At 39.3% G+C, this 27528-nt stretch overlaps 1 protein-coding gene across 1 annotated transcript in view; it reads right to left on the bottom strand.

Annotated features, from left to right (window-relative positions):
* Window positions 1–27528, bottom strand: part of LOC134312294 (ADAMTS-like protein 1) — a 239367-nt gene that overhangs the window by 124673 nt on the left and 87166 nt on the right. The window contains exon 2 of the mRNA XM_062994128.1: window positions 26434–26556. Coding sequence (XP_062850198.1) covers window positions 26434–26556 — 123 coding nt within the window. The remainder of the gene's footprint in view (window positions 1–26433; window positions 26557–27528) is intronic.

Here is a 27528-nt window from a genome sequence, read left to right as displayed (position 1 = left end):
TATCATTATTAATAGCTTAGGACTGATAAACTACAGTAACTACTGACTGTAGGTTATTAAATTACCAGTGTACTGACAGGCTTGTTTGAAGTTGCCTGGTAGTACATGAAATTTGCATTAACCTGAGTAGTTCATAGCACAGTAATTGTTTTGGAATTCTATTGTTTTATTAATTACTGTACTAGTTTACGACTAATTACGATTAATTACATTCATTGTCTTTCCAAATTAAATTGATTGATTATTAAAATTTTAACGTCATGTTTTACACTTTGGTTACACTTATGACAGGAACGGTAGTTACTCATTACACAAGATTCATCAGTTCACAAGGTTATATCAAACACAGTCAAGGACAATTTAGTGTCTCCAATTTACCTCACTTGCATGTCTTTGGACTGTGGGAGGAAACCGGAGCACCCGGAGGAAACCCACACAGACACAGGGAGAACATGCAAACCACACAGAAAGGATCGAACCCAGGACCTTCTTGCTGTGAGGCGACAGTGCTACCCACTTAGCCACCATGCCGCCCAAATTAATTTGATTATCTTTACTACTTGTATACAGTGCTATAAAATGCTGTGTTAAAATAATGGTTATTTTCTTTTAGCATAAGATTACAGTTTGGGATTTCCTCTAAACCTTGGCTAAAAGGTCATGGTTCCACATACGTACGTAATCAGGACCACTAATGAGCAATCAATAAATTACATTATAAAACTTTCCACACCATCAAATGAATAATTAAAGTGCTGTAGGTATTTTTGCTGGATGTGTTTTAGTTACATAGTAACAAGAAAAAACATTAATGCCAAGAAATGTGATGTTATTTAAAATGCTTCACAATAATAATGATTTATGTTGACTTAAAGCTATTAGGTTGGTTTGCTCGCAGGTAATTAGCCTGGCTTACAAAGTTTAGAGGTACAAATCTGTGTCTCGATTTACATCATAGAACTTGTATTGGGCCCACCTATCATTTGGACGGTCTACCTGCCATACCATTAAGGTCTAACAGAGGGCCTGAAGGCGCAGATGACTGAAAGTGGCAATTCTTTTATTTGGCACTTAAAGTGCAGTCTCTGTGCCTCATTGAGTGTTAATTTGGTGCAGCTGATCTGGGCCCTATATATACACACTGGCCTTGTTGGCCAGATTGCTGCTGCCTTCTTCTATTTCCTGTCGGACTGAAGGTCGTGTGCTTAGACCTAATTACTTTTGCTGGCACTCTTTTTCTGTATCTGGGACCTTAGCCATTTGCTTAGTATTTTTGTTGCTTTTTTGAATATTGCCCAGACAAAGAAACCTGGAAAGCTTCAGTCACTGTGGTTGTGGCGACATCCCTTTCATGCAGTCAGAGGTTCAAACAATAATAGTTGCTTTTATTTTTGTATTATCAGCAATTTACAATATATAAAGGAAAAGACGAGTCTCCAGAGCTCATGCTGCTGTGCGGCACCTAATAACAGCTGTTTTACTAAGCATTCATCCTGGTTAGGTTCCGGTGCCACCCAGAACACTGGGTGCAAGGCAGGAATACACCCAAATAGAGTGTAATTATAATACAAGGGATGACACAGTCACCTATTCAATCACTCACTAATTGTCTCACTTTTATTTATTGACTATTAAAAGCAGGCAAGGCGGCATGGCGGCCTCACAGCAAGAAGGTCCTGGGTTTGATTCCCAGGTGGAGCAGTCCAGGTCTTTTCTGTGTGGAGTGCATTGGTTTCCCCCGAGTGCCCCGGTTTCCTCCCACATTCCAAAGACATGCAGTCAGGTTAACTGGACATAAAGCTGCCCTAAGTGTGAGTGTGTGTAAGCGTGTTTGACCTGTGTCCAGGGTGTCCAGACTGTGTCCAGACTGGTGTCCAGGGTGTCTTGCCTTTTGTCCAGTGAATCAAACTTATTGCAACCCTTAATAGGATGAATGAATAAAATGAATAAAAGCAGTCAGTTCACCTTTTGCATGTTTTTGGGACATGGCATGAAATTATACACTAACTACTGAAGTGAATCAGATCAACAAATATAAGAAACCGAATCAGACTATTTATACAGTCAAACAATAGTATCAGATAGTGGCAGAACAGACCTTGACCATGTGATATTACGCAACAAATAATGAGGAATGAGATGTAGCTAGTAACCTTTCATCTTCATTGTATTGAAAAATGACCTGGTATGCCACAGTTGCCAACACACGACATGCCCAAGCCATTGTGCCTAATCTGAGACAGCAGGACCACCCTGGTGCCGAAAGCATGAAGAGAGGAATCATTTGGCCAAAGCTGAAACCAGATATGACACATTCATCGCTACTGACAATGGAACCTTCACACTTTAATGACCCGGAGACGACAGCTAGCCATCTTGGCAGTAAGTGCTGAATAGTTTCCTTTACTGCATTATTCAACATGGGGAGGGTGGATAAGGGCCAGCTCTTTATGCTTTGGCATAAGCTATGTGCCCAGAAAAAAACAATTATTATGTTTTACATGCAGTTTACAAAAAATACATGCATATCTTATGGGTTTATTTCTGAGGTCTGTAACATGAAGGCATCTATCTGTAGTAGTAGTTGCCACACAAATAAGAGCAGAGCAGCCAGATCAGGACAGAAGCTTAGATTACCCATACCCAGAACTAATCCTGTCACTAAAATACTGGATGTAAATGCCACTTAACAACGGGTCAGCTTGGATATTCATGCTCAGAGAACCACATAATGTTTTATTACCATAAAACCACATATAAACACTATGCCACATAGTCATCTCTATTCCCAAACATTCACACATTATCCATGCCAGTAGTATGCCACAGGAATTAGCTATAAAGCGATATAAAAAGTTTAACAATTACAATACGTTTACGTTTATACAAAGAGACTTACAATGATGACTAAATACAATGTAAGCAATCGAGGGTTAAGTGCCTTGTCCAGGGACCCAAGAGTAGCAACTAGGCAGAGGTGGGGCTTGAACTAACAACCTTATGATTACTAGTCCAGTACCTTAACCGCTGAGCTACCGTTGCCCTAACACAAGTAATATATATTCACTGATTTTAACTTTACTAGCTGCTTAAATCTGGTCAGGTGTGCAGTGGATCCCATGTCACCCAAAATCTCTGAAGAGGCCGATGCAGGGCACCATACATTCACTCAAGGCAACCAGCATATCTCCATGCATATCCAAGAATATGCAATAGCACTGGACTGCTCTTGCATTCTTTAGCTATTTAGTAATAACAGAGATAGACACTATGAAAGCTCATATTCAATAAATACAAGTAGATTTCGGTATAGAAGTGGTGCAGCTGGTAGTGTGGGTGTCACACAGCTCCAGGGTGCTGCAAACTTGGAATTAAGCCTTGTCTCTGTAGCGTTTGTTCCTAGAGTCTGTGTAGGTCTCCTCTGGGTACTGTTTTATATCTTACCTCTCAAACATGTAGAAGGTGGAGTGAATACTTTACAATTCAGATTTTATTTAAGAAAAGACATGAATACCCAGAACTCATGTTGCCTTGTAACATTCAATACCAAACACTGGTCAGGGTTTAGCATCACCTAGCACACTACAAGGCAGGAATGTCCCCAAATAGAGCACAACTCCATCACAGGGCACCACCCACTAGCACTCAGATTTATTTTTTACATGTTTTTTTTTTCTTCTTTTTTCTCCCACTTTAGTGCATCCAATTTCTACCCGTCAATCATCCTCTCACTAATGCTGGTCCCTGCTCCTGATTGGGGAGGACGAGGCTGCTCCACGCCCCCTCTGACACGTGCCCAGCAATCGAACATCTTATCGCCTACACTTGACGAGTGCAGTGCGGTACAGCGCTGTGCACGGAGGGCCACACCCTCTACCGCACTCCTTCCCCATCTCCGTGCAGGCACCACCAACCAGCCAGCAAAGGTCGTAATCTCACTAGTCTGAGAGAGAGTCCCCATCCAGCTTAATCCCGCCCCTATCTGAACAACAGGCCAATCGTTGTTCATGTAGCCTCAGCCGGCAAGGCAGAGCCGAGATTCGATATGATGTATTCAAGATCTCAGCTCTGGTGAACAGCGTGTGCTTTTACCGCTGCGCCACCTGAGCGGCTTTTTACATGTTTTTGAAGGTTAAATTATGAAATAATTATGAAATGAATTATGAAATAAATAATGAAAACTGTACACAGACAAAATTTACAGACTACTGTACCAGATGTGCCACTGTGCCTCCCTTAATTATAAAACTGCATTAAATATCAATGCATCTTATAAAATAAGTCAGTTTGTAACATTTAGTGTAATTTGGCATCAAACTATAAAACTCTATGCATGTTAGGGTTTGATAATTGATCAAATTGGATGTGATCTATGGATATTTAACTAAAATCACAATATACTTTTGGTGACATTCCATTAAGGTGAAAACAGATTCCAGACGGCTGGTTTTTTCCTGCTCATACGAACACTGACATCTAGTGTTCAGGTTGATGTGCTGTAAGTTGCTTTGTGATGGCTTAGATGTACTTTTTAAACACTTTACTATAAAATACATTCATTTGATAAAAATGAATGCTTCAGCAAAGTTTTGACTTGCAAATGATAGGAGTTTCCACTTCCGTTAACACACCCATTTAAAGCCTGCTTGATTATAGAGGCAACAAGAAGTGCAGATCAGAGAAAAATCCAGAACAAGAATGCAGTGGAATTCTTGATGGTTTGTTTTACCCAATAATCTCATTTCCAGACATTAATTATACTGTATTAGTTTAGTCACATGGTGCCATTTGACATTTGTGCCCAGATAATTGGCTTGAGTTCATGTCAAGAAAACTGGCCTATAATGCTGGCCTCACAGCAAGAACGTCCTGAATTCAATTCTTAGATGGAGTGGTCCAGGTGCTTTCTGTGTGGAGTTTGCATGTTCTCCCCGTGTCTGTGTGGGTTTCCTCCGGGAGCTCCGGTTTCCTCCCACAGTCCAAAGACATGCAAGTGAGGTGAATTGGAAATACAAAATTGTCCATGACTTTGACATTAAACTTGTGAAGTGATGAATCTTGTGTAACCAGGAACTACCTGTTCTGTCATGAATGTAACCTGATACCATGAGATACCATGCGTTTTAATATGGAGTTGCCTCTGATCACACCTTTGTGGCTTTATTAGCTCTAACTGTTTAAGAGAGCTTCCATAAAACTGTGGAGTGTGTCTGTGAAAATGTGAGTTTAAAGAGCATTTGTGAGGCCAGGAACTAATGTGTTGGACTTGAACCAGCAACCTTCTGATTATTAATAACCCTTAAACACTGAGCTAGCACTGCCTTATACATAAACATAAAAAAAACATCAAACAGGATGACACACAGTGCACCAGCTCTGGTAAATGTGTCCCAGAGACATGGGTTCTAGACTCATTTTACTGACTCTGATCAATTTGGCATGTTCTTCCGACATCCACTTGAATGAATGTTAATCAAGATAACATGAAAATGACTGTGATTAGTTCATAGTGTAGTTCATAGTGACCCAACCTTTAATGACTGTTTGTTGTATTAGTTACAGGTTTCCACGCAGGAGACCCATATTCTGGATATTTCTTTACCAAATAAAGGCTTCAATTTGTCATAATTTTTGACCTTCTATCTAACGTTTATTTGTCATGAAGTTACATCATAACCTTCTTTAGGTCTTTTTAACTAATCACAGTGACCCGACTAGTGCTAGCTCTGTCCTTACTATAATCCATGTTCAAAGTCAAAGAAAAACACTGATGAAAAAAAGCACAGATAGATGAGGAAAGTCCTTGGAACACCCTTGATCCACTGGCTTTAAAAGAGGAAGGGAAGTGGTAGCTAAGAGAATCCACATCTTTGTTGTTATACCAAAGGAAAGTCTGTTCTTTAGCAACAGATGTGATCGCTTTTAATTTTACTGGATGCCAGGTGAAAGTGGAGCGTGCACTAATCCCTTCTGCGTGATCAAAAAGACCACCCAGCATCAGACCATGGAGTCGGTTTCCATTTTTACATTTTGTAAAATTGTTCGGAAAGACTAATCTAGCTGCCATTTTTTATCCTTACGGGTTATAAATAAAATGGTGTAGAATATAATAATATAGAGAATTGTCTATTGGAATGAAAAGTATTACATCTTGCATGTTGGTAAGATGCTGTTAACAGCATTGGAACACCTTCTCAACAACACCAGAATCAGTGGGAGTAAGCTACAGTGTTCACCAACATACCAACAGTAAGTAACCACTCTTTTAGAATGTCCTTTCAGAAGATTTTAGAGTATGTCTGTGGGAATTTAATTTATAAAAAAAAAACATTTGTGAGGTCATTTAATACACAATTGTTACACTTTTACTTCTTTTTTAATATATCCTAATTCCTGTGATCTGACGAGTCCAACTTTCAAATTGTTTTTTTTTTTTTTTTTAATAATAGACATTGTGTTTTCTGTGTCAAAGAGAAAAAGGGGCCATACAGATTTGTGCCAAGGCAACCCCCAAAAAAAAGTTGGGACAGCATAAAAAAAAAAAAAAAAAAAAAAAAAAAAAAAGTTTCTTACATTGACTTTTATTTGATTGCAGACAGGATGAACCTGAGAATTTTGTCTTGTCAACTTCATTTTATTTATTAATAAACATCCATTCCTACATTTCAGGCCTGCAACACATTCCAAAAAAAGTTGGGACAGTAAAGCATTTTCCAATTTGTAATGTTGCCATTTCTTTTCACCACACTTAAAAGACGTTTTGGCACCGAGGATACCGAGTGATTTAGTGTTTCAGCTTTTATTTTGTCCCATTCTTCCTGAAAACATGTCTTAAGATGTGCAACAGTACGGGGTCGTTGTCGCATTTTCATTTAAAAATTCTCCACACATTCTCTATTGGGGACAGGTCAGGACTGCAGGCAGGCCAGTCCAGTACCCGTACCCTCTTCTTCCACAGCCATGCCTTTGTAATGTGTGCAGCATGTGGTTTTGCATTGTCTTGTTGAAAAATGCATGGACGTCCCTGGAAAAGATGACGTCTTGAAGGCAGCATGTGTTGCTCAAAGTTCTCAGCGTACTTTTTTCTACATTAATGCTGCCATCACAGAAGTGTAAATGACCTTTGCCAAGAGCACTGACATAGCCCCATACAAAAGACAGCAGACAAAACATGAAATATCTCAGGTTCAAACTGTCTGCAATCAAATAAAAGTCAAAGTAAATGTAAGGAACACTGAATTTGTATTTTATTTGCATATGTTGGAAATATGAAGTTGTAAGTACCATTGTACTTACATAGGTGTAAGTATGCTTTTCAGCCCCACAAAGTTATTTGAATTATTTTATTTCCTGTCCTTCCTTCACTGCCTGCAGAACTGCTGCTCACTGGATGTTTTTATTTTATTTTTTCATTTAGTTTGGCACAAACCACCTTGTCTTAATTAAAGACACTTGGACCACTATTTTTTTTATTCTGATGTATGAACAAGAACTAAAGCTACTGGCCAATATCTACGATTTTATTTTATTTTATTTCTTGTCTCTCCTTCACTGCCTGCACAACTGCTGCTCACTGGAGTTTTTTTTTTTTTTCATTTAATTTGGCACCAACCACCTTGTCTTAATTAAAGACACTTGGACCACATTTTTTTCCTGATGTATGATGCGAACATTAACTAAAGCTGCTGGCCCATTTCTGTATGATTTATGGATTGTGTTATCTAATATATTAATGTCCATAAATATCCTTCACTTATTTCTGGCCACACCAGTTATAATTTTAAAACATACATTTTGGACTCAGAGGTGGGAGTTCAGAACATTAATCTACATGCTCACCTGATATCCCTGCAGGACTTTAAAATCAAGAGCCAAGCCACTGTGTAAGACCACCCTGCTAAACAAAAAATCCTCAGATCCTCAGAAAGGTGCAGGAGGGGTCTGATTATCTCTAGGAACAGGATGAAAAATGCTAATTGAGATTCAGGAGTAACCCAAGACTGAGTAGGGATTTGTTTATCTATGTAACTTTTCATTTTGTTCACAGAGCATGTTTTAGCTTGAAAGCATATCAGGCTATTATTCAATTTTGTGGTTGAGAGGCGAGAACATTACACAAGTGAGAGGTGTTGCTTTGCCGAATTCTCACCGTTCGGCTCAGTGAGTTTGTGTGGCCTGATTATGCACACTCTGCATGGACCTCATTTGTTTCTGTTTACGCTCTGTGAACCCACTGAATAGTTCCAGTAAGCGAGGAAAAGAAGGGAGCATCCTTCCAAAAGAGGGAAATTTAATTCCAGACATAGTGAGTGACAGTGAGAGCCAGATTTTGTAACCTAGTGGAAATGAGGTTTTGTATTCTAGTAGCAGAGAATCTACTCAGGCAGATCTTTGCAAATTGTAAGCAGACACTCTATATATATACACTGATCAGCCATAACATTAAAACCACCTCCTTGTTTCTACACTCACTGTCCATTTTATCAGCTCCACTTACCATATAGAAGCACTTTGTAGTTCTACAATTACTGACTGTAGTCCATCTGTGTCTTTACATATTTTTTTTTAACCTGCTTTCACCCTGTTCTTCAATGGTCAGGACCCCCACAGGACCACCACAGAGCAGGTATTATTTAGGTGGTGGATGATTCTCAGCACTACAGTAACAATGACATGGTGGTGGTGTGTTAGTGTGTGTTGTGCTGGTATGAGTGGATCAGACACAGCAGCGCTGCTGTTGTATTTAAATACTGTGTCAACTCACTGTCCACTCTATTAGACACTCCTACCTAGTTGGTCCACCTTGCAGATGTAAAGTCAGAGACGATCACTCATCTATTGATGCTGTTTGAGTTGGTCATCTTCTAGACCTTCATCAGTGGTCACAGGACGCTGCCCATGAGGCGCTGTTGGCTGGATATTTTTGGTAGTGAGGTGTTTAAAAATCCAGCAGCGCTTCTGTGTCTGATCCACTCATACCAGCACAACACACACTAACACACCACCACCATGTCATTGTCACTGCAGTGCTGAGAATGACCCACCACCCAAATAATACCTACTCTGTAGTGGTTGAAGAACAGCATGAAAGCTAACAAAGCATGCAGAGAAACAGATGGACTACAGTCAGTAATTGTAGAACTACAAAGTGCTTCTATATGGTAAGTGAACTGGACTAGTAATCAAAAGGTCACTGGTTCAAGCCCCAACACTGTCAGGTTGCCACTGTTGGGCCTTGAGCAAGGCCCTTAATCTTCAATTGCTTAGACAATATAGACAATATACTGTCACAGTACTGTAAGTCTGCTAAATGCTGAAAATGTAAATATAAAGGTCACTCTGTTTTAATACTATTTATTTTAAAAATGGGATGTCCAACAAGCTTATGGTCAGGTGTCCTAATACTTTTGGCCATATAGTATTTTTTTTTGGTGCATTTTTTCCCAATTTCCCTCAATCTAATTACCCGATTGCATTATGCTTCCCGTTCATGTTGTTTATATAGCTGCCCAGCCCAGCCGGATGGCAGAGCTGGGTTTCGAACCGATGTGTTCGAAATGTCAGCTCTGGTGTGCTAGTGTGGCTGAGAGACAGCCATATCGTATTTTTTAAATACTTATATATAAAGCCCTACTGAATTCACAGGAAAATGTGCCCAATTTCACAGACTAGCTAAATGTAAACAGTCCGTGACGCGGTTTTCACAGCCGTTACTTTTATATATGGGCTCCCATATCACAGGGCAAAACACAGACAGTCACTCACACTTGTTTATTATTAGGATTTTAATGTCATGTTTTACACTTTGGTTACATTCATGACAGGAATGGTAGTTACTCATTAATGGACAATTTAGTCTCCAATTCACCTCACTTGCATGTCTTCGAAACCGGAGCACCCAGAGGAAAACCACACGGACACGGGGAGAACATGCAAACTCCACACAGAACTCTTGCTGAATGCAACTTGGAGTTGCTAATGATTCTACTGGAGGACCTGGAGGACATCCATAGAAAAATCCCATCAAAGGCAATGTCCCAAGATTGGGCTTAAAGTCAGTGTTTTAGGTAAGCTCTGGACCCACCATAGGTCTAATCAGGATAAAGTAGTAAAAGGTCAACAGACCGATTTAGCTATTTTTGTATTAAATGGTGTAATCAGTCCTCCCTAAAATACTATTCATGAGAAAGTAACATAGAAAGCTGAAATATGATGTCACTTTGTCTGTATGAAGCAGATAAAAACACTATTTAACAGTCTGTCTTTCTAGTTCATGCCCACACATTGATTCTTGGAAATTAAGTTTCTCCCTTTCATGATAAATACACAGTGAGGTCATTATTTTGTGTTTCATAAACATCTTTCCCACTTAAATGGTTTAGTAAAAAAATGTCTTTTATTTTAGTATATGTTTTTCCAAAAGACATAAAATAGCCAAATATAATAAAGAATGAAAATAATGAATGAATTAATGAAAAAAGTACAACAGTACATAAGCTTGTAGGTCACTCCTTTCCAAATCTATGTACAATAATGAGGAATTGCATTGCCTCTTGCAGCTGTAACAACCCCCGCTATTCTGTAAAGGCTTTTCCTTACAACTTAAAGTAAGCTGTAATGTTGGAATGTGTACCCATGTAGTGTCATGAAGGGTGGTGAGGATTAAACAGACTGGGTGATTTTTACACCCAAAAACAGGTGGTGAACAAAATCAGATTTTTTTTAAAGCCAAAAAGGAGCCAAAAAGACAGAAACACAAACCCAAATGCCTAACGTGGGACTCCAGATTGGATTCTAGAGTGTCAAAGGCAAGTGCTGTCAGGGCGAAGTGGCCACCTGGCAAGTCAAAAGGGTTAAAAAAGGAGTCAAAATCAAAATAAAAACGATGTAACTCTGTTTGAGAGGACTCGCCCAGACAACACTATCCTGAGATAAGAACTGCAGCTACTCAGTCCACCAATGTGAAGAAATGTGAAGAAAAATATTCTGGTTAACAAACTGATTTTTTTTAAATCTAAGCTTTAAACAAAACGAAAATAGAAATAGTAGAGATCACTGCTAGGTCTAGATACATCAAGAAAAACCAAAAACAGCTGATTAGAGGGCTCTCTCTTTTTAGAAAGATGGAACGCTACACTGGCCGACTACCTTACCTACTGAAGTTAGTTAATGACTCAGCAAAAAGCTAAACTTCGTGCTTTGTTAAATAGTGCTGAAGTCAACTTTAGCACATTAGAGCTGCAGTTTCTGGGGTCGGTGGTCTGCTTAGGACTACAGCAGATCCTGCCGCAGGAGAAAGCTGACAAGGCAATCAACCCGTTACATTTCGTCAACAGACCACTTCTGAGGACATACAATGATACTGGAGAACAAGGCCTGGGTTGAATCTCAAAGGTGTTCAGTTGGTTTTGAGGTCAGGGCTCCATGCAGGCTACTGTAGTCCCTCCACATAAAACATGTCTTTATGGACCTGGCGTCATGCTGTAGAAGGAAAAAGCCTTCCTTAAACTGTTGTTACAAAGTTGAAAGATGTTAATTTATATTTATCTTAGATTTAATTCACCTTTAAGCATTGGGTGTGGCTAAGAAAACACCTGAACTCTATCTCTAAAACTAATTATTAGGAGTGTGTAATATTTTGCAGGAACAGAATCTACACAGCAAGCAGAAATATGTGAACACAACAAATACAAAACAGATGCTATCAGGTTAACATAATGCTTGACAGTAAATCCAGAAAGCTGCACTAGATCAGTACTTGTCAGTGCTGGCAGGCTGATGTGGCGTGTCTTTGGTGCCAAAGAAAGCTGAAGTGGGAGCTGCCCAAATGTCTGTTCATTAAAGCATAGAGAAAAACTATTAAGAGTAGTGGTGTTTCAGTCTCACATACCACGGTTATCTGGACTTCCTGTGCAACTTTATCTATGGAAATAAAAGGTCTTCTGATGGGGATGTCTCAGATTAGGGTTTTGCTTGGTGTTATCTGTATAGTGTTACTCACGGCTACAACAGACAACAGCTTCCATTATACAACTACCATAGACATCAGTCCCTAATACTGGCATTGAATTTCTTTTAAGATGCCCTGGTTTTGAGCTGTATGTATTTTACATACCACATTTTGACTAAATGATTTAATACTTTTTAAGATGAGTTTTTCAGAGAGCAGATGGGCCAGAACTTGAATTCACTTGCTAATTTTTCCCACAAGAATGTCGTTTATAAAGACAACTAATCCATTACTGCTGTTGTATTATCCGTGGTGTTTTAATGGCAAACAAAAGGCCACAGGAATGTTATGATTGCCATGGTGATGGTGGACGCTGGCGCATTTGGCTGCCGCTACCGTTACCGTATTTTACCGTATTTTACCGTATTTTATTGTATTTTTATCGTTTTTCGTTTTCATCTTTTTACACACCTTGTGGATCTATTTCTTTTATGTTACTTTTGATACTTTTATTTGTGCTTTTGATACTTTTTGTTCTTTCTACTGTACATCGCGTCTGCGGCCGGTGGTGAACGGTGGATGAGTTTTCCTGGGATCGGCACGATGTTGAACTATTCCGTTGACCAGCTGAGGAAGTTCAACAACTGCACTACTCCATCGTGTATTTCAGTCATCAAACAGCTTGGACTCCTTCGCCGGCCTCGTTATATTCACAGGGGCTCCCGGAGAAAGCTTGTTTATCTTCGAAACGGTAACGCTATTCCATCCTTCTGGTCAGCCGTGCGCACTGTCGCTCCGCAAACACGTCATCAGAGCGCTGCTGCCTTGCACACCAGTAGCGGTGTAGTCTCCATGACAACGCTGTCCACGGAGTGGGATAGGAAACGCGGAGTGGCCTTAGCAAATCTCCGTTCTCTTCCTCGTTCCTCACAGCCAACTACACAACAATACCACTTGAAAATGGCATTGCTTAATGTTCGTTCACTCAACACAAAAAGTACTGTACTCAGTGAATTTATATCTGACAGTGAACTAGACTTTTTCTGTCTCACTGAAACTTGGCATAAACCCTTGGATTATTTTATGTTAAATCAGACCACGCCAATGGGATACTCGTATATTGATGAACCTCGTATGGAAGGGCGAGGTGGTGGTGTTGCTGCAGTCTATAGGGATGATATTAAAATAACCACTTTGTCTTTTCCTGCTGCTCTTTCTTTTGAACACCTGGCTTTCAAGTTGTCAGGGCCTACTCCTCTGGTCACTGCTGTAGTTTATCGTCCGCCAAAGCCAAACGCTTCCTTTCTCTCTGATTTTTCAGATTTTTTAACCCAGCTTAGTGCCCTCTCATCCTCTGTACTGCTTATGGGTGATTTTAACATCCATATTGATGACAACAACTGTAAATTTGCCAGGGAATTTTTGGAATTGTTACAGTGTTTTAATTTCACACAACATATACATTTTCCAACTCATAAAAAAGGTCATACTCTTGACCTTGTCTGCTCTACTGGTGTCCTAGTTCATCAGCCGTCCAGCCATGACCTTACTGTCTCTGATCATTTGACAATCATCATGGACATTGAGGTCACTAGGCCCATCACTAGAGCTAAACGTAAAATATCCTTCAGGAATCTTCAATATATCTCTCCCTCTGCTTTCTCAGATTCTCTTGTTAAAAAGATGTCTGTCTGTCCTGTACTGTCTAGTAATTCATCTGACCTTGTCGATTACTATAATGACATACTCGCCTCATGTCTTGATGAGCTGGCTCCTTTGAGAACCAAATTTGTTTCATTTAGTCATTCCGCACCATGGTACACAATTGAGCTTCACCAAATGAAATCCCGTAAACGCCAGCTTGAAAGACTTTATAAGAAAACCGGTCTAACAGTACATTATCAGATTTATTCTGATTATCTTCAACATTACAAAGACGCTCTTACGGCAGCCCGATCCACTTACTATTCCGAACTCATACATGCTGGATCAACAAATCCTAAGACTCTCTTTTCCACAATAAATAAACTTCTCAAACCAATTGACAATACTACCAATTCCTTTACAGTTGACAAGTGTAACTCTTACCTCTCATTTTTTCAAACAAAAGTTGAGAATATCCACAATTTTCTGACAGTTTCCCCTGTCATCTCTGTTTCTCCGCCTATCTCATCTCAATTTATTACCCAGCCTCTGTCTCAGTTCTCACCTGTGTCTCTTTTGGACCTATCTGAGATCTTAACAGGGATGCGAAGCTCCACTTGTGTTTTGGATCCTGCTCCATCAAAACTTGTTAAGGGTTGTTTTCCAGTTATCTCATCACTTATCACAGAGATAATCAATTCCTCTCTTAGTTCTGGCTCAGTCCCTCAATCACTCAAATTGGCTGCTGTTACTCCCATACTTAAAAAACCTGGACTTGACTCTAACATTATGAGTAACTTTCGGCCCATTTCCAATCTTCCATTTCTGTCGAAAATACTGGAACGTGTTGTTGCCTCACAGCTCAAAGATCACCTAAATTCCAATAATCTATTTGAATCATTTCAGTCTGGTTTCCGCCCCCAGCACAGCACTGAGTCAGCCCTCCTCAAAGTCACAAATGACCTTCTTCTTTCCTCAGACTCTGGACAAATTAATATTCTCGTCCTCCTTGATCTTACTGCAGCTTTTGACACCATTAATCACTCCATTCTTCTGTCCCGCCTTGAATCCTCTGTCAACATCACTGGTACTGCCCTTTTGTGGTTAAGGTCATATCTCATAAACAGACAACAGTTTGTTAATATCAACAATTGTAGTTCTGCCATTGCTCCACTGTCCCAAGGCGTTCCCCAAGGCTCAGTGTTAGGTCCCCTTTTGTTTATTCTTTATATGCTCCCCCTTGGTGACATCATACGTCGGCATGGTTTACATTTCCACTGCTATGCTGATGATATTCAGCTTTACATCTCCTCCAAATCCATTAATACTGAACTTCACTCCACTCTGACAAATTGCATCACTGAAATGAAATTGTGGATGAAAGCTAATTTCCTCAAATTAAACTGTGAAAAATCAGATATGATCATCGTAGGTCCTACAACCCTGGCAAAAACCACAAAAAATTTTCAAATTACCATTGATAATGACACTTTGTCTCCGTCTTCTAACATCCGAAATCTTGGTGTAATTTTTGATAGCAACCTCTCTTTTGACCGCCATGTAAATCACATCACCAAAACTGCTTTCTTTCATCTAAAAAACATAGCACGTCTACGTCCATCACTCTCCTTTTCTGCCGCCGAAACCTTGATTCATGCTTTTATTACATCCAGAATTGATTATTGCAATAGCATCCTTTATGGTACATCTAACAAAATCCTAAAAAAACTTCAGTATATCCAGAATTCAGCTGCTCGCCTCCTTACTCATACTCGCTCCCGTGATCATATTACACCTGTTCTACAAAAACTTCATTGGCTTCCCGTTGCTCAACGCATTCAATTCAAAATTCTTCTATTCACTCACAAAGCTCTCCATAATCAGGCCCCATCCTACCTCACCGACCTGCTCCATCAGCACATTCCCTCCCGTAGCCTTCGCTCTTCTGAGGCTAACCTACTGTCCATACCCTCTAGGACCAAGCACCGGACCTGGGGTGACAGGGCCTTTTCCATAGCTGCTCCATCTTTATGGAATGCTCTCCCCAAACACCTACGAGATTGTCCTGACCTGTCCAAATTCAAGTCACTTCTCAAAACTCATCTATTCAGAGTGGCATTTAACTTGTAACAACACAAAATAAATGCTTTTATTTTTGCTATTCTTTTTAATAGTTTTTATACTTAGATCACGACAGAAATGTGAAGTCCTAGATCCTAAAACTTGTAAAGTTTTCAGTTTCCTGATTGCATGTAAATCTGTCCTGTTTCTGTCTAATTTTAAGAAATTGTTCTATATTTGTTGTTCTCTCTCATAATTTAGCTAATTTTTAATGAACTGTCTTATGCTGCTCTCTTTGTTTTTATCTTAATTATTCTTGATGTTGATGTACTATTTTGATTTTGTACTATGATTTGTATGGTGTATGTACGTATTTGTTTTGATTATTTGTCTTATGTAAAGCGTCTTTGAGTATCTTGAAAAGCGCTATATAAATAAAATGTATTATTATTATTATTATTAAATTTACTCAAGACTATTGGGAACCCTAAGCCAGGTAGGATGTTGTAAACTTCGTTTTTCCGTCTGCATTTCTCTCTGTGAGAATTGTAGTTCTGCCTCATTCTCTATATTTACACATAGTCTTGGTAAACACAACGTTTTGTACAGTCGAGTAACCGCCGTGTGCAGCACGGACAGTAGCTAGACGGGCTGACAGTGACTCAGTAAGGTCCTGGTAGGTTGTCACAGGTATTTGGAGCCATGCTGACTGCAGTGCATCCCACAGCTGCTGTAGGGTGCGTGGGGGAGGATCCATAGAACAAACACAATGATCGAGGTGGTCTCACAGATACTCAATTGGGTTCAAGTCTGGGGAATTAGGTGGCAAAGGTAGTACTTGGTCATGCTCTTCCAACCAATGTCAGACTTTTTTGCTGGAAGATCCCATCCGGAGGACAATTTTACCCATGGTACTTTTACCCATTACAGCAACAAAGGATATGTGCTCAGACAGCCTATCACACACCTTATATGCCCACCAAGCCAGCTCACACAACAAGACTTCCTTCATGAGCTACACGCTGCCGCCATCAAAAGTAGGAAGTGGTCATAATAATGTGACTCGAATGTGTATTATTATTATTAGTTATTAGTATTTGGGTTACATTCATAACAGGACAGGTAGTTACTGGTTACACAAGATTCATCAGTTCACAAGTTTAATGTTGAACACTGTCATGGACAATTTCGCATCTCCAATTCACCTCACTTGCACGTCTTTGCACCGTGGGAGGAAACCGGACACAGGAAGAACATGCAAACTCCACACAGAAAGGACCCAGATCATCCCACCTGGGGATAAAACCCAGCACCTTCATGCTGTGAGGCGACAGTGCTACCCACTGAGCCACCGTGCCGCCCGGATGCTGAAAGCCTATTTAGAGAAGCACCCTGTTTAGAGACGTGCCTTTCTCTGCAACCTAGTTTGGCTGGCAGAGGAAGAACGGAGCTGTCATTCCAAACAAACATCTGCGACTCGTGAGTGCTGATGTGCTTCAGGTGCAAGTTTTTTTTTATTTATCATTACTACTTTTTTATCCTCTTTGTCAGCACTTTGTCTTAAAGCAGGACCAGCCGTGATGCAGGACCTTGGGCTGCAAGGTTCACTCTGGTTTGCTCTGGTGGTTTGGTGCTTCGGTGGTTTGGGCCTTGTGCCATGCTTGTCTTGGGAAAGCAAAATGCCCCAAGCTGCTGTGCATTATCCCAGTTTAGGGAGGTGAGACTCGACCCAAAAATGCACCACGGTGACGCGAGGGAAGAGTGAGTGGTCGGCAGGCTCACCTAGGACCTAACCGGGAGATGCAGAAACCTCTCCTGACCTACTTTCTGAGAGTTTTGTTGAGGTGCGTTAATAATAGCAGAACTTAAGCCTGTCCCCCATTTCTCTGTAGCAGGTTATGGAACTTATATTTTGTATTGTTATTTCCTTTGTTACTTTGTTTTTACTTTCCAAATGCAAGAACAACCCTTTTTAGTTTGTGGTATTTACCAGCAGTATTATTTTACATTGACTTGAGATTCTGCATTATGGATTAAACTTCTTCTTTACTAGGTGCGTGGGGATTCACCTCGTTTTCTCTTCAGCGAGTCTTTCCCATTACAGAGCAGATTATAGCTACAGGAATACTATTGTTTTTGGAGAGTGACACCCACCAATCTATTAACTGATCTGCTATTTAATCCAGTCAACATTAATGGGTGTGGGTGCAGTTCCACCCTTCGCTCCTGTTGTATCAGCCCCGCCTGGCTGGCTTTAAAAGACCAGTTGGGACACAGTGTCATATGACCTTCTGAAGTTCTGTCTTGTATTTGTCATCTAGCTGGTGTGGCAAATAAATTGCTTTCATGACAGTGATGTTATTGTTGCTGCTAAAATATGAATTGTGCTTGGATTTAAGTGGTCATGTGGAATCAACTAAAATTCAAAAAACAGACGTTGCTGAAATAAAGACATATTGGCAAGTGTCTTGGAAATATTTACAAAACCTGACTGCTCACTACAGTACTGATCATCTTTTCCGTTATAATGATCATTGTGTTTTAAATTTTTGCAGCTCTTTATAAGCTTTTTCATAATAAATCAACTATATATGCATTCACTAATGCCTCATTCTGTCAGATTTTACTTTATGCAGAGGTGTAAAAAAGCATGCCTGTTCATGACGTTCCCCTCTGGGGACTATCCCTCCCATCATAAACATTTCATAGTCACAGCCAGAGGATGTCCTTTGCACTTTAGAGATACAGTGCCACCCATTCACCCTGTCCAGTTCAAGCATAGCATAAAGGATGCACCTGTTTTTACCTGATAATGCTCTTAGAATAAACAAAATAACATCACAGTGTATATGCAAAACATTCCTCGACCACAGGAAAGAGAAAAAAACATATAGTGGAAGCTCTCTGATAGCAAATAAGGCCAGAAAAGTAAACACATGTACAACCCCAATTCAGAAAAAGTTGGGACAGTGTGGAAAGCGCAAATAAAATAAAAATGCAGTGTTCCTTACATTTACTTTGACTTTTATTTGATTGCAGAGAGGATGAACCTGAGATATTTCATGTTTTGTCTGCTCAACTTCATTTCATTTATTAATAAACATCCATTCCTGCATTTAAGGCCTGCAACACTTTCCAAAAAAGATGATCAGAGGATCTCCAGTTTGTCAACAAATGTGTGAGAAAATGATTGAAATGTTTAAAAACAATGTACATCAAAGAAAGATTGGAAGGGATTAGCATATTTCTCCCTCTACAGTGCATAATATCATTAAACGATTCAAGGAATCGGGAGGAATTTCAATGCGTAAAGACCAAGGGTGCAAGTTCAAGCTGAACATCGTGATCTTTGATCCCTCAGACAGCACTGCATCAAGAACCGCCACTCAACAATAGCTGATATAACCACATGGGTGAGGGATTACTTTGGCAAACCTTTGTCAAGCACTACAATACAGAGTTACATTCACAAATGCCACTTAAAACTTTACTGTGCAAAAAAGAAGCCTTATGTTAACCATGTCCAGAAGCTGCGTCGACTTCTCTGGGCTCGAAGGCATCTAGGATGGACCATCACACAGTGGAAACGTGTATTGTGGTCAGATGTATCAGCATTCAAGTTTCAAAAACGAGAAGGACCGTCCAGACGTGTTTGCAGGAAGAATGAGACAAAATAAAAGCTGAAACACTAAATCACTTGGTATCCTCGGTGCCAAAATGTCTTTTAAGTGTGATGAAAAGGAATGGCAACATTACAAAGTGGTAAATGCTGTACTGTCTCAACCTTTTTTGGAATGTGTTGCAGGCCTAAAATGCAGAAATGGATGTTTATTAATAAATGAAATGAAGTTGAGCAGATAACACATGTCTGCTCAATCAAAAAACTGTCTGCAATCAAATAAAAGTCAAAGTAAATGTAAGAAACTCTGTGTTTTTTTTACTATTTGCATTTTCATGCTGTCCCAACTTTTTTTGATTTGGGGTTGTGGTTTTCCTCTCCAGTACAACACATTGCAGTGACTCCCTTTATTCCTAACACATACTTTTTTACACTAATTCTCTAGTTCCAAAAACATTCCATACCAAATGGTCATTAATGTCCAGTTTGAACCAGACTGCCAACAAAAATGTTTTCTCTTTCCAGGACCGCTTCCTCCATGTCACGCAAAGGTAACACGCCAAGGTTAAAGCAGCTGCTAGCCTCCTCTATAACAACTTTACCCTAGGAACAACTCATGAATCAAGACAGGGAATACATACAGCAAACAATTTTTAAAGAAACAACTAATTGCTTTGGCATTGTGGAAAAAATTTAATTGAGTTTATTTGAGGTTAAGGATTTGTGGAAAAATAACTCTTTACCCCTTTCATACATTTTGGTTTAGCCAGGATAATATTGGTGCTGGGTTAAGCTGCACTTGTACTTGAGTAAATGTAACTTGCCTTTTTGGAAAATGACTCGAGTAAAAGTGTATGTAAATCACAAGAAAGTAACTTAAGTACAAATATGAGACAAACATTTTACTTAAATATCAAAACTTATATTTATTCACATATATATAGTTATTTATTAAGATTTTAACATCATGTTTTACACACATTGGTTACATTTATGACAGGACATGTAGTTACTGGTTACACAAGATTCATCAGTTCAAGTCTTTAATGTCAAACACAGTCATGGACAATTTTGATCTCCAATTCACCTCACTTGCACGTCTTTGGACTGTGGAAGGAAACTGGAGCTCTCAGAGGAAACCCATGCAGACACGGGAGAACATGCAAACTCCACACAGAAAGGACCCAGACCGCCCCACCTGGGACCTTCTTGCTGTGAGGCGACAGTGCTACCCACTGAGCCACCGTGTTGCCTACAGTAATAAACTGTAAGCCTGTTTGTTCTGTTTGTAATGATACATTTAGTGTATTCACCATGTAAAACCTAATGACTGCATTTAATGTGTTATTATGTGTACTCAAAAAAAGACGAACTATTAAAACAGGCCATATGCCAGTTAGGATTCAGTATCTTAGTATCTTCCTGTCTGACTCATTTATGCTCAGCAAGTAAAAAAAAAAACGTTATTAAAATAATTTGTATAATGCATTTTCTCCATTTTTCTCCTGATTTTGGCACGCCCAATTTATACCCAATTGCATTATGCTTCCTCTCCACTGGAGCTGACACCCGCCCCGATTGAGGAGAGCGAGACTGTCACACGTCCCCTCCGACATGTGAGTAGTAGCCGACTGCATCTTTTCACCTGCACGAGGCGGGTTCATATGCAGATCAGCCTTGTGTACGGAGAGTCACACATTTACATCAGCATTACTCCTCAACTCTGTGCAGACGCCAGCAGATGTCATAATTCGCTCAGTTACGTGAAGTCCCTATCTGGCTTGTCCTACCCTATGAACAACAGCCAATCGTTGTTCATATAGCCACCCAGCCTATACGATGTATTCCAAATACCGGCTTTGGTGTGCTAGCATGTTTTACTGCTGCGCCACCTGAGCAACTATTACAATAAAATTTAAATAAAAACCCCACTTTGACTAGGTATGTGTGTGTGCACTTCACTGTGTAGTCCACTATAGAAATTGACAGAAACAATATGTAAAAATTAAATGCATTTACAAATTTGGGCAGTGGTAGCTCTGTGGTTAAGGTACTGGAATTATGATCAAAAGGTTGCGAATTCAAATCACACTACTTCTAAGTTGCCACTGTTGGGCTCCAGAAAAAGGCCCTTAACCATTATTTGTTTGTCTGGTATTCAGTCATAACTGTAAGTCACTATGGATTAAAGTGTCCACTAAATGCCATAAATGTAGAACATAAATAATTAGACTGTTGGCCATTCAGGTTGTTGTTGGCCTGTAATGAATTCAATCACCTGTGAGTTAAGAAATCAATCAGGTAAAAAAAAACTAGTGTCAGTAATGTAAATTCCAGTAAATTAATGGTTTGTGAATTTTTTTCTCTAATGTTTCATCAAGTGTAATGTGACTTTCAGCGATGAATGATGGCTGTGAACTTGTCATGCTACCCTGGGGTGACATTGATTAAACAATCCTGTTATGAGAAAATATTTTTTGTTGTCTTGGTCAAACTAGACATTAATGGCTATTTATTTTGGAATGCTGTCGTCACAAAAGGATCATTCAAAGATACACAGAAAAATGTTTGGAATCTATATTAACAAATTTTTATTCACTTTTTATTCAGTTTTATTCAGTGCCATGCACATGAAATGCTTTTTTATTTATTAGGCTTTTAATGTCATGTTTTACACACTTTGGTTACGTTCATGACAGAAACGTTAGTTATTCGTTACACAAGATTAATCAGTTCACAAGTTTAATGTCAAACACAGTCATGGACAGGCCGCTCAGGTGGCGCAGCGGTTAAAACACACGCTGCAACCAGAGTTGGAATCTCGAATACATCGTATCGAATCTCAGCTCTGCCTTGCCGGCTGAGGCTAAGCGGCCACATGAACAACGATTGGCCTGTTAATATGGGCGGGACTAAGCCGGATAGGGACAGTCTCTTATGACTGGTGCAACTACGACCTCTGCTGGCTGATTGATGGCACCTGCACAGAGATGAGAAAAGAGTGCTCTTAGTACATGCAGCTAGGCTGCACTGCACTCGTCAAAGTCACATGCCCATGTGTCAGAGGGGGCATGGGTTAGCTTCGTTCTCCTCAGTCAGAGCAGAGATCGGCATTGGTGGAGAGGAAGCATGATGCAATGGGGCAATTGGACACGCTACAAAAAGGGGGGAAAGGGGGAGGAAATGCAAAAAGAAGAAGAAAAAAAAAAAATTATATGTATATATATATACAGTATATATCCATGAAATCCATGCAGACATGGGGAGAACATGCAAACTCCACACAAAAAGAACCCAGGACCGCTCCACCTGGGAATCAAACCCAGGACCTTCTTGCTGTGAGGCTACAGTGCTACCCACCAAGCGACCATGTCGCCCCACATAAAATGTAAATAATTACAGATCCCTTTTTTTAAAACTTGGACTTACAGTATAAAAAAATATAGGTGGACTCCAGTTAAAAAGAAAACAACATAAGTAACAATTCAAAAACTTACTTTACTAATAAAACAATCTCCCTGCTGGAAAGAACTTGACTACACATGCTAATGCTGCAGAAAGAATTGTTACTGACTGGCTTTGCATTTTTATATTGTACATGTGATCATGTTCTGGTTACTTAAAGCATAGGGCTAACAGATGGATTTAGGAAACAGCTGGTCTGGACAGTTCCCAAGTACAGCCCTCAGAATGGTATAAAAGTACCAGGTTACACATGTCAAACCCACAACTGTATAAGCATCATACATTTCCCTATCTCCACTTATCCAATACACTTATAACCGTGTCATGCTGTGAAAAGATACTTATCAGTTTGGGATCCAAAGTGCCCTGATATATGATGGGTGACAAGACTATACAACTATGCAAAGTATCTAGCTTTCGGTTGTCCTTAAAATAACTCAAACCCAAATGTTGTAAAATGTAATAAAACAAGAATCTGTGATTTCTTTAACCTTTGTTTAACTGACAAATGTACAAAATTTTTTATTATTTTCAATGAATGTATTTTGTGTATATATACAGCGGGGGAAATAAGTATTGAACACATCAACATTTTTCTCAGTAAATGTATTTCTAATGGGACTATTGACATGAAATTTTCACCAGATGTTGGTAACAACCCAAGTAATCCACACATATAAAGCAGTCAAAACAAATAAGTCCAAAAATTAAGTTATGTGCAATAAAATGGAAAGACACAGGGAAAAAGTATTGAACAAATGAAGAAAAGGAGGTGCAAAAAGGCATGGAAAGCCAAAACACCAGCTGAAATCCGTCAGTATTTAGAAAGCAATCCTGCCCCTATCAGTGCAAATTAATATCAGCTGGTTTAGTCCTAATTGATGGCCTACAAAAAGGTTTCTTATTACCAAGGTGTCACACAAGAAGCATCTCGTGATGGGTAAAAGCAAAGAGCTCTCTCAAGACCTTCGCAACCTTATTGTTGCAAAACATACTGATGGTATTGGTTACAGACGTATTTCTAAACTTCTGAATGTTCCAGTGAGCACCGTTCGGGCCATTATCCGGAAGTGGAAAGAACATCATTTCACCATAAACCGGCCACGGCCAGGTGCTCCTCGCAAGATATCTGACAGAGGAGTCAAAAGAATAATCAGAAGAGTTGTCCAAGAGCCAAGGACCACTCGCGGAGAGCTTCAGAAAGACCTAGAATTAGCAGGAACAGTTGTTTCAAAGAAAAGTATAAGTAATGCACTCAACCGCCATGGCCTTTATGCACGCTCACCGCGCCAGACTCCATTTCTGAAGAAAAAGCACGTTAAAGCTCGTTTAAAGTTTGCTGCACAACATTTGGACAGGCCTATAAAATACTGGGAGAATATAGTCTGGTCAGATGAGACCAAAATTGAACTCTTTGGATGTCATAGCACACACCATGTTTGGAGGAGAAAAGGCACTGCACATCACCCCAAAAACACCATACCAACAGTGAAGTTTGGAGGTGGGAACATCATGGTGTGGGGCTGTTTCTCAGCATATGGTACTGGCAGACTTCATGTAATTGAAGAAAGGATGAATGGAGAAATGTACCGAGACATTCTTGATAAGAATCTGCTGCCATCCACCAGGATGCTGAAGATGAAACGAGGGTGGACATTTCAGCAAGACAATGATCCCAAACACACAGCCAAGAAAACACTCAAGTGGTTTCAGAGAAAGAAAATAAAGCTGCTAGAATGTCCCAGTCAATCACCCGACTTGAATCCAATTGAAAATCTATGGAAAGAACTGAAAATCAGAGTTCATAGAAGAGGCCCCCGGAACATTCATGGTCTGAAGACAGTTTGTGTGGAAGAATGGGCCAAAATCACACCTGAACAATGCATGCAACTAGTTTCTCCATACAGAAGGCGTCTTGAAGCTGTCATTACCAACAAAGGCTTTTCTACTAAATATTAAATCAATTTCAGTAAGCGTGTTCAATACTTTTTCCCTGTGTCATTTTACTTTATTACACATAACTTAATTTTTGGACTTATTTGTTTTGACTGCTTTATATGTGTGGATTATTTGGGTTGTTACCAACATCTGGTGAAAATTTCATGTCAATAGTCCCATCAGAAATATATTTACTGAGAAAAATGTTGATGCTTTCAATACTTATTTTCCCCGCTGTATATATATATATATATATATATATATATATATATATATATATATATATATATATATATATATAAATCATGACCCATTTTGATAGATACTGACCACTGCAGACCAGGAACACCCCACAAGAGCTGCAGTTTTGGAGATGCTCTGACCCAATCGTCTAGCCAACACAATTCGGCCTTTGTCAAACTTGCTCAAACCCTTACGCTTGCTCATTTTTCCTGCTTCTAACACATCAACTTTGAGGATAAAATGTTCACTTGCTGCCTAATATATCCCACCCACTAACAGGTGCCGTGATGAAAAGATAATCAGTGTTACTCACTTCACCTGTCAGTGCTCATAATGTTATGTGTGGTCAGTGTATATAGACTGTGAATACTGTGCATGATCAGGGCTGCACTGAAGATACAAATGAACAAATTATCAACAAAATAATTACAATCAATGTAATAAAGAATAAGGACTGTTTTTACAGAATGCATACAATAACTGAAGATTAAATATTTTGTTTTAGTATGTAAAATGCACTGTAGCAGGGTGTAAACAGTGCAAAAAAACACTGCTTAGCAGCAAGCTAGAGGGCTGTGTCTCAGTCTGCACACAAAATCCTATATAACAATCTTGGACGAGTTGCCTTGTTTTTGGACAAAAACAAATTTAGCATGTAATATATATACAGGATGGTACCTGGAACCCAACAGCTTCTGTGTGTCATACTGATACATGATGTGCATGTGCATTTTATTAGTTTTATACTTTATTTAACTCACTCAGACATTAGGGGGAGCTGCTGAGCGAATGATTTTTAGGATCGTCCATCTTTCACCTGAGATGTTTATTTTTAGATGAGCACATGCTACATGAGCACAAACAGACTTCTGTTAGGTTACTGCGGTCTCAATGTCACAAACCTTAAAACCAAGTGTGGTAATACTGGCATCAAGAGGACCAAGCAAAAAATGCAACTCACTAATAAATTGGGTTCTAGGTGAGGAATTCTCGTCATGCAAAGTCTGTGTCAGAACCTCCTTCAGCAGAGCGGGGGTAAATTCTGTGTTAACCGAATCCATGAGCGTTTCGTCTTTTAAAAATGAAACAAAAGACCAGGGACACTTGTTTATTCAAATAGGAAAATTAAGAAAAATGTGTGTAGCTGCTCCCTGACCAAGAGAAAAGGGTGATAAAAAATATTTAAAATAAATTGAAAACAATATACATTGCATTGTACAGCATCTATGAGTCTGCCATCTTGTGAAGGATAAACAAATCAGAGTCTGGAAAATGTAATTAGTAATAGATAATGGTATCTGTGTATTTAGTGAGTTGACAGATCATTACACATATTTAAATCCATGACTATGCCTCTGTTGACACTTTTATCTTATTACACAGAAGAGGTGTAATAGGTGGCTAACATATTTGGATGTTTTGATTTCTAATACATTCCACCAATTCAATGCAAATATGAATCAGAAAAACAAAAACAAAAAAACAATATAGAGGGTTTAATTCAGGCACTTACAGAGTCTTCAGACTTGTGGCTTCCTGGACCTTCATTTAAAAAGTCATCAAGAAAATCATCATGGCGACTCAGGGTGAACTCGCGGATAAAAACAGCTTCTCCATCACTAGCGTTTACCCACACCTAAGAATAGAAATAAACACAAACAATAGCAAGAAAGTTTTATTTATCCAGTTCACTGTAAAATGTGGTGATGGTAGCATCATGGTATAAAGGATGCTTTTTAGCAGCATGGGGATCAGAAAATAAGATCATTTAAATTCTTGTAAAATGAATACAAATCCAAGGTGATAGATGTTTTAGTGCACCATTCTCACTCACCCAGCTCATGACCCCCATCTGGCAGGAGCCTTAGAAGCATTTAGTAACAAACAAATAAAGAACTGTTTTTATTTGCAGACAAAATGGACTACAGGTCAGTACCTGACCATTTCACATCAAGCCACTTTATTAGTCATATGCTACACTAAAAATAATAAACAGCACTTTTTGGTATTACCACATTGTTAATCACTTTAAATATGCTACATTGGCACTGAAATTGCTAATTTTCATATCTATGTCAATATAAATCTGCATAATTATTTAGTATATTTTTTACAATTAGGTTGTGTCCTCTGTGCACCGAGGTTGTCAGTGTCTTACTACAAACATTTCAATGTACAAATGTCTCTAGCATGCTGTGTGCTGTAATAAGTACTTGAGAGTGGATGCTCTTACCACAGCAAGGGGGGTTCACTATTAATCCTTATAATTTTACTATAAGTTATCCAACAAGCTCATTATTATATGGCCACCAACTTTTGGAAATACAGTGGAACCTCAATTTAACGGACTAAACGGTGGGTGCACTCGTCCACAAAAATGCTAAACATGCACATAAACAGTAAAATGAACAACATAAATATATATGTGAATGTGATGTAAAACCTGTAAATAAATATTAAAATTGGTGTACTATACTACTGGGGAAAAATTTTATTTACCTTTTGTGGTGTTTTTTTTTTGCCGTGAACGTATAGTGCGGACTTAGAGTATATATTATTCTGAGTCTGAAGCACTGCTGGTGGCTACTGGAGCAGCGCTGGTGCTCAA

This window comes from Trichomycterus rosablanca, chromosome 4, assembly GCF_030014385.1.
Source record: "Trichomycterus rosablanca isolate fTriRos1 chromosome 4, fTriRos1.hap1, whole genome shotgun sequence".
NCBI classification, from domain to species: Eukaryota; Metazoa; Chordata; class Actinopteri; order Siluriformes; family Trichomycteridae; genus Trichomycterus; species Trichomycterus rosablanca.
The sequence above is the reverse complement of the archived record's forward strand: the minus strand, read 5'-3'. Positions and strand labels throughout refer to the sequence as shown.